Source organism: Antechinus flavipes, chromosome 3 (assembly GCF_016432865.1).
Source record: "Antechinus flavipes isolate AdamAnt ecotype Samford, QLD, Australia chromosome 3, AdamAnt_v2, whole genome shotgun sequence".
NCBI lineage: Eukaryota > Metazoa > Chordata > Mammalia > Dasyuromorphia > Dasyuridae > Antechinus > Antechinus flavipes.
This window is the reverse complement of record NC_067400.1, coordinates 281,381,850-281,397,003: the sequence shown is the minus strand read 5'-3', so window position 1 is coordinate 281,397,003 and position 15,154 is coordinate 281,381,850. Positions and strand designations below refer to the sequence as shown.

Below are 15,154 nucleotides of genomic sequence, written 5' to 3'. Positions count from 1 at the left end.
AAAGACTGCAATCAAATTCCACTAATAAAATGTATCCTGTCTCCTCAGTTAGAAGGGAAATTCCTTTAAAAGAATTGGGGACACTATATAGTTCCTGTATAACAACAATATCTAGAATATTATGTTTTACAGATAATAACAATAAAAAAAATTGTAAACCAACTTAGAAAAACTCACATTTTATAGGTTAAGGAAATAAGGCTTAGAAAGCTAAAATTCTATGACAAAAGTCACAAATCATACAATTATACTGATAATTTAAAAGCAATAAAATAAAATCAATCCATCAAAATATTGTATTGATCTCAAAAACAAAATTAATATTATGGCTAAATATCAGCAAAGTGATATTTTGCCATATAGGTATTAAAGTGAAACTTCCAGGTAGTAGATTAATCAGTTTCAAGATGGAGTCTCAGGGGGAAAATGCACTTAAGTGAAAGCAGATCTGTTTTTGTTAATATCCAAAATTTCAGGAATTCCTTTAAGAGTTACAACTCAAAAAAGGTTACTCAATTTTGGTACAGACTTTTAGTTACCATAAACTAAAATTCATCAACAAAGTGGAGGCCCAAAGAAGTGATAGCTGATGTTTCAAACCTTCAAAAGCATATTGATGAAACTTTTTGAATATAACTAGTCAAAGTTATATTAATTAATTTTCCATACAGATTCTAAGTGTGACTCTTAAGATTGAAGATATACTCAGGAATCTTATTTCCCCTGTGCTAAAACTTAAACCAGTTTATAATATTAAGAAATTAATGATTTTTACATAGAGAATTTGAAAGCAAGTATAAGCACAGTAAATAAAGAACAAAGAGTAAGTTTTAAAGATTAAAAATATTTTATTTACAATTTTCTTTATACACACTTTTTACATTTTTTTTCAATTTAAAAACAGAATGGATAACATATACATATATGTCTGAACAGATTGTATCCACAGTTTGGGAAAATTACCTGACAAAAATGTAAAGGCTTTTCAAAACAGTTATAAAAGGCAAACCTTAAATTAGTCTAAGAATTTTATAACAACCCTGGGGTTGCTGTTAAGACTACTAGCCCAAAACGTACATAAAAGCTCAAAATATTTCTATAATGTATGCCCAAGAGCCCTGGTGCATACAGGTTAGGTAGAAAATAACTTCTCCAATTTACTTTATTGGAAACATTCTTTTAGAAAGCAAATACCTCACCCCTCACTGGCATACTGGTAATATGAGATTAATAGAATTCTTCAACTTAATATAATTATTCCCAAAGGTGTATAAAATAATTCAAGAGTATCAATAAGAAACAAAACTAAAAAGTAAAAAAATGAAATTTTCTCAATATTATTATAGCTTATATTATTAATATTTAAGTTATATTAAAGTACTGTTAGGATAATGGACTTCCAGGAGTTTATCTATTACTTCACTCTACTATTACTTAATGTTAAATTCTATTGGCTGTTTGACTAAATTTCAGTACTTTGTTTAAGGGGAAGTTCTTTAATTTTGGGGGGTCTCTCCTTCAAACCAAGTTTAATCTAAAGATACAATCAAGCTCATGATCTCTAAAAATGATTAAATGTGCAAACAAGATTTAAATGTATGGTTAAGTTAAGTGACCTAAGAAAGCTGCCATTAGCAATGCATTTTCATTGCTGATTGCCAAATAATTCTCAGTGATGTCTACAATTTACATTTTGGCCTACATTTATATTTTAATTGAGACTTTCAAATCATGGATTCTCCAAAAAAAATTTGATAGCTTATACAAAATGAAATGTTATGACCTAACTTCACATATACATATATAAAAATGAAGAGCCCACAGAATATTTAATATTTCTAGGACAGTATTTATCTCAAATAATTTATTATAAAACATTCTAACTTTTACTTTCATTTAAGACAGACCTTTCCATTTGTTTTTTTACTTTATTACTTCACATACTAGTAAATGTGCCTTTTAACATCAGGACAGCATGCTTTCTAGAATGCTTCATAAGGTACAAGTTTAAAGTGGGTTAGAGAAGGGCTCAGTCAGTATTTCACGATTTATTATCTTAACTCTAGCAAAGTGCAGGGCATGAAGAAGGAATAGAAAATTTTCTCAAAAAATAATATTCTATTAATTAAACTGTTTTTTAAAAGCAGTTATTTTTTCTAATCACATCTTTAAAAACAAAAGGGTCAATGGGAGAGTTTTACATTTTAAGAAAAGGTTGAACTACAAGATATTTAAGTAAATTAGCATCACAACTTATATTACCATGAAAAGAAAGACTGAAGAAGTGCAAGGCAACAAATTGTCTAATAAAGAAGGGCAAATAAAAATGACCTATTTTTGTCAAATTTTTAAAAGTTTACTCATATTAAGTATGTAGAAAGATCACAACAGTGACACTGTATAGTTTCAAATCACTTATCTGAACTTTTAAAAAACACTGTTTTGAGCATAGGTAGAATGTACATTAATAAAAATGTACAAATGGTTCCAGGGGGAAAAAACAAATAGTAAAATAAACTTGAAAAAAAAATGTTTGTGAAAACCATTCCTGTAGTTTAAACTAAATCTCTACAGTTAAATCACAATTTTACGTGGGAATGTCAGTTAGTTACGGATTTAAACTAATCTCCATTAGAAATATAAATATACATAGCTAAAAGTTCTTTCTTGGACATTATACATTCAGAACCCAAGCAAACCTCAATTATTATTAATGCTCAAAACTGATTACCATTAATATCAGTTTAAAAAGGACTTTCATGAGACTGAACACCATTGTTCAAGTTAGGATTTCATGACATTTGTTTTACAAACTTTAATCTTGGCCTTATTACCTTTAACATAAAACATCAAGCATTTGAACTTGATTGTTTTTTCAGGTCTCTCCCTAACATTAGCTATAAAGACATAGATAAGCAGGAAAAGAGTAAAAGAAAAACAAAAATATGGTTTAAAAAAAAACCCCAAACCCTGGATGTAGACACCAGAATAAAATGTGTTTTTATCTTTTCTTGTTTTCTTCATTTATAATAAGATGGAGCACTTTTAAAGATATAAAGATGAAAAGACATTGTATAAAAAGAAATTTTTCTCATTTTGCATTTAACTAGGAAGAAAAACTTTTAGCAGTTTTAGGGGGGGGGAGGGGGAAATCTTACCAAGACTGCTCACAAAATCTTATTGAAAGGAAAAGGAAGGTAAAATTTTAGTAAATATTAAGAAGCCAGGCATTCGTCTATTTTTTAACAAAGCTGAAGAAAGCTCTTGTGTATATAACTTGGAAAAGCATTGATCAATATACTTCTTAGAAACTGAAAACAACCAATCATATCCTAAAACTAAAACTTTGCTCAGATGAACAGTTCCAGATTAATCATTTGTTCATAGACTTGGTTGTAGTTTGAATTATAAGAGGTTACTTTAACAAAATGTTTTCCTTTAAACAGATTAATAATGACTTTTCTCAAATTAAAGGTTACTTTTCGGTTTTTATATACCTATTCATTTATCTTAATGCTTGTTACAAAAATGGACAATTTTGTTATTTTTAAACCAGCTTTAACTTCACAATATAACCTAGACTGGGTTGAGGGGAGGGGAAAAGGGGAAGGAAGTCACCAGGAAGCTTCTCTTTTGGAATTTTACCTTGCCACATTATTTTCAAAGATAGGGGCAATAAAAATTTGTATAGAACTAGAAAATTAAGGAACAGTATTATAATACTGCATGAATGTCACAGAAGGCCTAGCCTATTGAGTGCCAATTCCAGGATAAGAAAAACAACACCAATTTGAACATGGGATGCTACAAGAAAACAAATTTCCCAAGTTATACTCAACCAAACAATTTTATTTGAGTTTAAACAATTAATGTTACATTAAGTCCTAAAGCACCCTTCTTAATATATGTATTTTTAAAAATTGTTCTTGATCATTTTTTAACTTTGGCATTACGATTCTTCATGATCTATGGTACTTTAGTACAAAAAACAGAAGATAAGGGTTTGATCACTAATGCCACTAGATATTTAGAAGAAAAAAATAATCTGATAAATTTCAAAAAGTTTGAGGATGTAATTATTAATTTGCTAACAGTTTGTTCCTAATGTCTACAATTATAATTAAGTTCTATCTAAGGGCTGTTGGTTAATGCTTAATAACAGAAATGCAGCCCTGCTTTGGCAGATATGGGAGTGGAGGGAAAAAAGGGAGAGGAAATTGAAGTTAAACTCATTTTGTAAGATATTTTAATTATGTATGTGATATAACCAAAAATCTAAAGGAAGAAAAGGGCATGAGGGTAAAGATAATAGCTGCTGACATTTTATTATTTCTCTCTTAGTATGGAAATGGTAAATCAGGCCAGTTTTAAAATTTATGTTTCTCATTTTCATAATTCAACACCCTTTTATGATACCTGAAAATTATTATTAGATTCAAATACAAACCATAAATAATACCACTACTGAATCTCAATTACATACAGTAGAGTATAACCACTACTAGAGTGGTAAAAAGTGCTTGCACACTGCAGAATTAGGGCTTAGACATATCCAGTTCTCACTACAAGTAGAATGACATTCAAATGTACTGAAAAGAGAAACATGTTCAAAAGTGAAAGACAAACATTGATGTGGTTTACCTTAATAATTACTTTCTAAATAAATATAAAATCTTAATCTTCATGAGTTTATATATGTATCATGAATATAAAGAGTTCAAATGTTACTGAATCAATCAGTATGTACCAAAGATAGGGTACTCTGATACCAAATGAGGCCTCCAGTTACTTTGTTTTTAATATTAATATATGAAAAGATGTTACTACATCTAAAACTCAACAAGTATGACTGACAATTTGTGCACTAATTAAAAATGTAAGATCCTAACCACACAAAAAAGATGCACTGTATATAGATTTTATTATGTATTCACATGTGCATATATTTTTTTCACTTACAAACACAATGCAGACAATAGAAGGCAGCATAGAAATAGTGTTCTGAGTATAAAAAAGTTGTTAATTTAGTAGAAAATTTATATTTTTGCATTTTCAGCAGACTACTATATATACAAAAGCCATGCAAAAAGTAGTTTTAAGCTGTTTGTATGACAAAACCAAAAGTGAAATATTGACATAATAAGCAATCCAGAAGATTTTAGATAGAAGAAATAACTGAAATCAACTTTGAATGACATTTGAAGGTCTTCTTCTGGAAGACTTAACAAATGCTACCTTGACACTTTAAAATGATTAAGGTATAAAATCAACTTTTCAAACAAGTGAATCATTCTATTCAACTGTTTCCAGAGGCTATAAGTGTAATTGCTATTTTCTAGAATGTATTTACTGCATGAGCTCAGGAGGCCACGGAAAGGGTGGGGGAAAGGCAAGGAGAAAAGAAAACTTCACATTACCATAACAATGGCATTGTTAGTGTAAAACTGGTGAGGTGCATTCCCTGTTTCTCTTTATGCATTCAGTAACTATAACACCAACAAGTACTTAAGAGCCTTAAATACTACGCTTTGCTTTCTTTCTTTTAAGGGAGATGTACATTTTAGCAATGTCTAACATGCTCTAATACATATTCAGGAAAATGCAGACTGCAAACTTGTAAACCATCAAGTTTACAGGGCATCCGTGGGAATTCATCTTCTTTCCATTTATTTTCTTCCGGATCAAATGTGAGAATAGAATCACTGTAATGACCATTATAACAAAGGCCTCCAAGAACCATTATTTGTTTGTCCAATATAGCTACACCATGACCACTTCTACCAATTGGCATTGATGCCAAGATAGTCCACTGATCAGTGTCTGGATCATAAACTTCTGTGGAAGGGCATCCTTGTGACTCAAAAGAGGCCCTTAAGATGACACAGACACCACCAAACACATAAAGCTTACCATTGTAAGAAATCATTTTGTGAAAGCATCTCGCATAATTCATTTTGCACTTATTCTCCCAACAATTAGTAGCTACTTGAGTTCTTCTTGTTCGTTGTTCCATTGTCCCTTCTTTACTAGGATCAAAAACACACACTTGTTTTGAAGTGGATGATGAGGTAATTCCACCAGTGATAAACAACTTGTTACTAAGCACTGTCCCCTCATGTCCATATTTATTGACTGGATAAGGATCCACAAATTCCCATTTGTCTTCAGTGATATCATAACGCTCGGTTGAATAAAATGTTTCATCTCTTGTTCTTCCAGCCACAGCATAAATGTACCTACCAATAACACCAACTGCAAATTCTGAACGTGGTACAGACATATCTGCCATTCTCAGCCAAGTATTTTGTCTTGGGTCATACCTGAACACTTTGGAAGAAGCATGGAATTCACCATCTGGCCCCAGTTCTTCCCCGCCTAACAAGAACACAAAGTTATTCACAATGGCAAGGCAGTCTGGTCGTAGAGGTACTTGTGGACCTTCTAGCTCCCACCAGACCCGTGGTTTGTGTAAAAGAAGAATTTTACTATTTACCATGCTATGTCCTATCATTCCTCTGAATACTGCAGTCTGGGGTTTGGCAGAACGGATGCGGCTGGATTTCATTTCCATCAAAGGCTGCTGGTGAACACTATGAAAGTAATTCAGTGCTTGCTCAACTTCATGTCGTAGCTGCCGAGAGTATCTATAAAACTCTGATGTCTTAACCTAAGGACACATTAAAAATTAATTTTAACCAAAAGAAAAAAGCACTGATGATAATCAAAATGGTCAAAGGCCACTAAAATAATTTCTAGATTCTTTTGGGTTTATTTTTTTTTTAAAATCATCCAAGGCTAAATATTTTAACTGCTTATAAAATGTGTCAACACTCATATTTTAGGGATGGTATAACTGCAAACTCTATGTTGCCCTGCTTTTTTTTTTGTAGTTATTATAACAACAACAACAACAAAAAAAAAGGAATTGGCTTCTTACTTCCCAAGTGATGCTATTAGAATAAAACAACAATATCCTATATGGTTCTGATGATAAGAACAGCTAATATTTGCAAAATATTTTAGGTTAACAAAGAGATTTACATATATTATCTCATTTGATCTTCACAATAACCATGTGAAATAAGTGCTATTTCATCCCCATTTTGTAGATGAGGAGAATTTAAGTGACTTGGCCAGAGTCACATAGCTGATAAATGTTCTAGGTAAGATTTGAATTTGGGTCTTTCTTACTTGAATTGCAGTTTTCAGTGTAGTACATCACCTACTTGATTCATTAACAATGTAAAATCAACATTTCAGGGGGGAAAAAAAGTAAATTTAAAAATCTTTAGACTTTGGCTAAATAGATTCAAGGGAACAAAACTAGTCTCAATTTCCCTTTCTTTAGTTTTATTGCCTGTTCTTAGAAGACAGGGTATAGATTTATTTCATTTATGTAAGAAGGCCTCAATATAGAAGCTCCTTGCACAGATGAAAACTGACAACTTGTCTATAGTTTATAACCTTAGGTTAACTAAATGGTGCAGTAGATAGAGCACTCAGGAAGACCTGAGCTCAAACCTGGCTTCAGACATGTCTTAATTGTGTCACCCTAGGCATGTCACTTCAATTACCTCTCAAAAAAAAAAAAAAAAAGTGTAATTTATAATCTCAGAAAAGTGCCTGGGACACTGAGTGGTTAAATGACTTGCCCATGCTAAAAATGCTAAATCTATGTCCTAAGTAGGGCTTGAATACAAGTCTTCCTGAAACTAAAGCTAGCCTTCTATTCATTCTGACATCAATGCCTCTGTTGCAGTTGGGCTAGGCAAAACAGGCTAAGATATTCATAGTGTCCAGCCCTAATCACAGAAACAGCTGTAGGACAGCCAGCAGTCTGGGCACAGGAGAGGCCTAGAACAGGCACTCAATCTTCAGACCACCGAGCAAATCTTATACTCAGTCTCTCACCCAGGATAGTGGCATGGAGATCCCTTAGGAGGGCCATGACTGCAAACTCAGCCCTAAGATTACATGACAATATAGCACACTGGCCTATTTAGAGAAGATTGGTGGGAAAATGAAAAATTATTAAGAAACAAAAACAAAAAGATAAAAGAAACTATTATGATGCCTACCATACAACCATGCAGAAGAGAATAACATTTACAACTTAAAAATTCAGCTTGTCCAACAAACCAGAATTCAGAGAATAAATGACACAAGTGTTTACAAAAATGAATTTAAAATGTTAAAATGAAACGAGCAATAGAGCAAAGAAATGCAAAATAAATGAGAACTATAGGAGAAAAACTTTAAAAATATCTTGGCACAAAAGGTACAAGACCTTCCCCAAGTAACAAAACCCTAAAAATCAGAATGGATTAAACAAAGGTTAATAATGCTTCATGAGATAAAAAGTAATATTAAACAAAGTGAAAAGATCAGAAAAAGTGAAAGAAAAAGAAAACATCAAAAAGAAATCTCACTGGCATACCTCAACAATCACAAAAGAAAACTACCTATATTACAATCAGAGCACAACATGAAAACAAAAACAAAACCCCTACTACTAATCAGTTTCCTGCTGAAATTCCAAAAGGAAAACACCCAGTAATGCCAAAGTCAAAATTCAAAGATCAAAGAAAAAAATACTACAAACAGCCAGTTAAAGCATCAAGAATCTGGAACAGAGAAGTGGCACATTGCATAGAATGCTGGGGCTGGAGTCAGGAATATTTGAATAAATTTGACCTTAAACAGTTAATAGCTGTGTGACTCTGGACAAATCACTTAATCCTGTTTGCCTCAGTTTTTTCCTCTGTGAAATGAATTGAAGAAGGAAATGGCAAACCATTCAAATTATCTGTGCCAAGAAAACCCCAAATTAAGTCATGAAAAGCCACACATAATTGAAAAGACAGAACAACCACCATTAAGAAATCATAGCCAAGATTTAAATTTAATACTGTAAGGAAAAGGAAACAAGAGATAGCATATTCTAAAAGGTAAAAGATACAGACTAACAATCAATAATGACTTACCCAACAAAACAAAATCCTTCAAAGGAGAAAAAAATTGATCTTTTGAGAGAGACACACACACACAGAAAGAGAGAGAGACAGAGAAAGAGACAAGCTCACATAGGTAGGAAATGTTAAGTGTCTGAGGCTGAATTTGAACTTGGGTTCTTCTGTTTTCAGGTTCAGCAGTACACCCATTATGCCATCTAGCTGCCCCCCAAAAATGGATTTTTAATGAAATGGAGCATGCCTGATTAAAAGATTAGGAATAATCAGAAATTCTGAAAAACAAACTCTGAAAAAGGTAAACATAGGTGACAAATTGGACAAAGATTTTCTACAGGGAGTAAGGAGGGGATGATATAAGCCTCCCTTTAGACCCATAATATCAGAAATCTTAGAAGTAAAATAAAATGAAAGACCTGGGATTGAATTTTATTAGGTTTTGATATTAAAAGAAAGGGATGGTAGAATAAAACAGCTAAATCTCCCATTATAAAAGGGACACGCTGGGACCCCCTCTTTGCAGAGGTCCCAAACATGCTAGTCATGTCAGGACTCTCTGTCCACTGGACCCTCTGTCTGGGCCCTCCTTATCTCTACCTTCGCCTATTTCCTTAACTATGCTTTAATCTTGCTTCCAAACCCAATAATAAACCTCTTTTATCAATCTAGCTTTTGGGCCGATAAATGCCTTTATTGGGGATTCATGCCGCCACTAGTCCTCATTTACCACCGTATCCCTGTGCCGAATCCAAAGGGGTTGCAGGGGAGCTCTATTTGACTCCCTGTACCTCAAACCTGCCACTAGACCTCAACTAAACCCTAATTTCATTATCAGGTACCCCAAATCTAGACCTCATCAATAATAATAACATATAAAGCAATGGAAAAAGAACACCACCATAGATAACTACTATAGGAATAAATATCTGGATTCACACAGAAGATAATAAAGTTTAAAAAAAAAAACACTCCTACACTTCATGTAAAATTGTCACAAACCCAAAAAGAGTTCTTGAAAGAACTTTTTAAAAGATTTTTTAAGTCAAATGAGATATGTTGAAGGAAAACTAGAGGGAAAAAAGGGGGGAGCATATATTCAAGAAAATTTTAAAAAGTCATCCATTTGGAAAAAGAGCTCCAAAAACTAAAGGAAAATAATCATTCCTTAAAAACTAGAATTGGGCAAAAAGAAAGCAAAATGTTGAGAAATTATAAAACAAAATCAAAAAAATGAAAAAGTAGAAGAGAATGTGAAACATCTCATTAGAAAAATAACTGATCGGGAGAACAGACTAAGAGGCAATATAAGACTTGTTCTCCCTGAAAATTATGATCAAAACAAAGAGTTTAAGATACAATATTAAAAGAAATCATCAAGAAAAATTGTCCTGAATTTAAAATAAAAGAAATAGAAAAAAAAAAAAATCTACTGATCCACCACCTGAATGAGATCCAAGATGAAAACTCACAGGAATCTGATATCTAAAATTCAAAGTTCCCAGGTTAAGGAGAAAATACTACAAGCAATAAGAAAAAAAAAAATCCTTTGGAGTTGTAGTTAGGAAAACACAAAATCTAGCAGCCTGTACATTAAAAAACCTAAGGTTTGGAACATTTTGAAGAGCAAAGGACCTAGGTTTGAAACCAAGAATAACTTAACCCAGCAAAACTGAGTATAATTCTAAAGGAAAGGAAAAAAATAACATTTAATGAAAAGATTTTCAGGTATTTGTGACAAAAAGGCCAGAATTAATTAGAAAATTTGACGTAAGATCTATGAGAAATATAAGATAAATATTAAAAACCAATTATGAAGGACTAAGGTCACACTATTTATTTCTTATATGGGAAAATGTTGAAATGAAAATGTTATCTATACTCTTAAGAATGTTATTATAACTTGGGTAGTTTGAAAAAGCATACCAAGATGGAAGACTTGGAACAGAGTAGTGTATGATGGAATGGTTCTGAAAAATAAAATTAGGAAAGGAGAGGTAAAATGGAGTAGTACTCTCACATAAATGAAGGGTGAATGGAAAAACTAATATAGCAGAAGCAGGTGGGGGTAAAGGGCTGGTAGTGCTGGACCTTCATTCTCACTGGAACTGGAAAGAAGTAATAATATTTATCTAGAAAGATATAAAAGTATTCTAAATTTATAAAGAAATAGAAGAACAAGGAGATAGAGAAGGGACTTTCAGAAACATGTATTTTTAAAAAATAGGACAGTGGGAGAGAGGATAAGAGAGGAATTTTTAGAGGGGTGGGTAAATTAAATAACAGAAGGGTAGAGGAAGGTATTCTTCAAAAAGAGGTATGAATTAGGAAGGTAGTAGTTAGAAGCAATCAGAATGTCTAGGAGGGAACAGGGTAAAAAAGAAGGTGAGAAGAATATGTAGAGGAAAATACACAACTAATAATTACAACTTTGAATATGAATAATTCATCTATTAAATAAAAAATTTAAAAAAAAAAAAAAACAGAATGGATTAAAAACCAGAATCCACTATGTTGTTTACAAGAAACACATTTAAAATGAGAGATGCATACAGAGTTAAAATAAAGGGCTGGAATAGAATATTCTGCTAATATAAGAGATTAAAAATAAGAGATAGAGAAACGACATTATAATAAAAGATATTATAGAAAATGAAGTAATATCAATACTAAACTTATACATGCCAAATGCTATAGCATCTAAATTTTTGAAGGAAAAATTAAATGAATTACAGGTGGAAACGGATAGTAATACCATAATGGTGGGGGACCTTAACCTTCTCCTCTCAGAATTAGATAAAGCTAATCAAAAAATAAATAAGAAGTAAATGAAGTGAACAGAATCTTAGATAAGCTACATACAACAAATCTCTTAGAGAAAACGAAAGGTGAATATACCTTTTTCTCAATGGTAGGTGGCACATTTATAAAAATTGATCACATATTAGGGCAAAAAAACCCATTCAGATCAAATGCAGGAAAGCAGAAATATTAAAAATCCCTGATTATCAGATCATAATGCAATAGAAATCATATTCATTTCAAGGATCCATGGAAACAGATTAAAAACTAATAGGAGATTAAACAACAATTTTAAAGAATAGTAAGTTAAAGAACAAATCATAGAAACAATTTCATTAAAGAAAATACCAATAATGAGACAACATATCAAAACTAATAAAATACAACAAAAGCAGAAATCAGAGGAAAATCAAAATCTCTAACTGCTAATATCACTAAATTAGAAAGAGCAGACTAATGAAATGACTATGCAATTTTTAAAAAAACTAGAAAAGGACAAAATAAAAATCCCCAATTAAACAATCAAATAGGAAATCTTAAAAATTAATGGTAAGATTAATAAAACTGAGTAAAAAAACCCACTGAATTAGTAAATAAAAATACAAGTTGATTTTATGAAAAAATTAAACTATTAGTTAATATGATTTTTTAAAAGGGGGAATAAAACCAAATCACTAGTATGAAAACTAATAGGAATGATGAGGATCAATTCTGATGGAAGGGACTATCTTCAACAATGAAAGGATCCAAATCAGTTCCAATTGATCAGTAATGAACAGAACCAGCTACATCCAGTGAAACACTGGGAAATGAGTGTGGACTACAACATAGCATTTGCACTGTTATTGTTTGCTTGCATTTTTGTTTTTCTTCCCAGGTTATTTTTACCTTCTTTCTAAATCCAAATTTTTTTGTGTAGCAAGACAACTGTATAAATATGTAGACATATATTGTATTTAACATATACTTTAACATATTTTAAATGTATGGGACTACCTGCCATCTAGGGGAGGAGGTAGAGGGAAGGAGAGGGAAAGTTGGAACAGAAGTTTTTGCAAGGGTCAATGTTGAAAAATTACCCATGCATATGTTTTGTCAATAAAAAGCTATAATAAAAAAATAAAAAGAAGAAAAAAACTGATAGGAATGAATATGCCACTAATGAAGATGAAATCAAAGCAATTATAAGGAGTTATTTTGTCCAGTTTTATGCCAATAAAACTGAAAAGGCAGAATACTTAACAAGAATATAAATTTCTCAGAGAAACAGATGAATTTACAAGTGAACTCTACCAATCATTTTAAGTTCAACTAATTCCAATATTAAATAATTTGGAATAAAAGGCAAAGAATGAGTCCTATTCAAATTCCTTTTATGAAATAAGTATGACACTCATACGTATATCAGGAAGATCAAAAAAAAAGTTAATTATAGACCAATTTCATTAAAGAATATGGATTCATGCAAAAACCCTAAACAAAATACTAACTATGAAAGTACAACAATATATTACAAAGACTACATACATTGTAGCCAAGTAGGATTTATACCAGAAATGCAGGGGTGATTTAATATAAGAAAAACCCTTAACATAACTGATTATATTAATAAAACCACAGGATATCAATAGATGTACAAAAAACTTTTGATAAAACACAATGCTCATTTTTATTTAAAAAACAACATTTAAAAGCATAGGTATAAAGGATTTTTTTCTTAAAATGACAGTAAGCATCTACCTAATGCAAAAGCAAGCATTATTTGTGATGGAGGTAAGCTAGAGGCCTTCTCAAGTAAGATCACAAGTAAAACAAAAATGCAAGTTATCACCAGAATTGTTCTATATTTTATTAGAAATGCTAGCAAAATAAGAAAAAAGAAATCATAATGAGAAATTAGGTAATAAAACTCTCTCTTTACATAATATAATATACTTAGAAAATCCTAAACAATCAATTAAAAAGTTAGAGGAAAAAATGAATAATTAGACTCAAGCAGCAGAATTTAAATAAACCCACATAAATCAGTTTTTTTTTTAATCACTACCAAAATTCTGTAGATAGAGATAGTAATAGCTAATGCATTTAAAATAACTGTAGAAAGTATAAAAGATCTGGGAATATCCCTCCTAAAACAAACTCCAAAAGTACACAAATATAATTACAAAACACTTTTTATACAGAAACAGATTTAAATAACTGGAAAAATATTAACTGCTCAAGTGTAGGCAAAGCCAACATAATAAAAATGAAAATTTACTTATTAATTTATTTATTCAATGCTGTCCAAATTAAATCATCAAAAAATTATTTTACTGAACTAGAAAAAATAATAAAATTCATTTGAAAGGACTAAAAGTCATGAATATCAAAGGGAAAAAAATAAAGGAAGAAAGTTTATCAGTACCAGATCTTAAATTATAATATAAAGCAGTAATTATCAAAATTGCCTACTTCCAGCTAAGGAACAGAAAGGTAGATTGGGGAACAAGGTAGACACATGATACACAGTAGCAAATGATTATAGTAACCTTGTATTTGATAAATGTAAAGATTTAAGCTTTGGGGATAAGAAATCATTTTTTGGTAAAAAATATTTTTTTTTTGGAAAGCTATAAAACAATCTGGCAGAAAATAGTCACAATCCAATATATTACATCATTTATCAAGATAAAGTCAAAATGGATACGTGAACTAGATACGAAAGGAGAGAGCATAAGAAAATTAAAAGATGAAACACATTAACTATCAGACTTAAGAAAGAAAATAATTTATGAATAAACAAGCAAGAGACAGCATTGTGAGGTATAAAATGGAAAATTTCAATTACATTAAAAAGATTTTCTACAAATAAAACCAATGTAGCCAAAATTATTAGGAATAGAAAATTAGGGAAAAAATTATAGACAGTTTCTCAGATTAAGGTCTCATATCCCAAATATAGGATTTTGTCAGATTTAAGAATATGAGTCATTCCCCAATTGATAAATGGTCAAAGGCTAGGAATAGGCAGCCTTTCAATGAAGAAATAAAAACTATTTTTACATAGTTTTGTGAAAAAACAGGCTACATCACTATTAAAAATACAAATTAAAACAACGTTGAGATATTATCTAATAAACTACCAGATTGATAAAATAATAAAAGGGGAAAAGTGACAACTGCTGAAGGCAATGTGGAAAAATTGGAACATTAATTCACTGCTGGTAGAACTGTGAACAGACCCAACATTTTGGAATTATGCCCAAAGAAAATCATAAAACTGTGTTCTATATAAACTATTTGTGCCCAACCCATAGTACAGTCTTTCAAGCTCTGCTCAGCCACAGTCAGATACATTGTACCTTGACTCCAACATTTTGATCATCTATTGATAACTATTTTGA

The 15,154-nt window shown here is 31.2% G+C and overlaps 1 protein-coding gene across 5 annotated transcripts in view; it reads right to left on the bottom strand.

Annotated features, from left to right (window-relative positions):
• Nucleotides 1-824: 824 nt before the first annotated feature.
• The window catches only part of KLHL15 (kelch like family member 15), a 58,824-nt gene continuing 44,494 nt past the window's right edge, over nucleotides 825-15,154 (bottom strand). For all 5 annotated transcript variants that reach the window (XM_051985096.1, XM_051985094.1, XM_051985095.1 and 2 more), the window contains one exon: nucleotides 825-6,667. In XM_051985096.1, coding sequence (XP_051841056.1) covers nucleotides 5,561-6,667 — 1,107 coding nt within the window. In that variant the 3' untranslated portion in view covers nucleotides 825-5,560. The remainder of the gene's footprint in view (nucleotides 6,668-15,154) is intronic.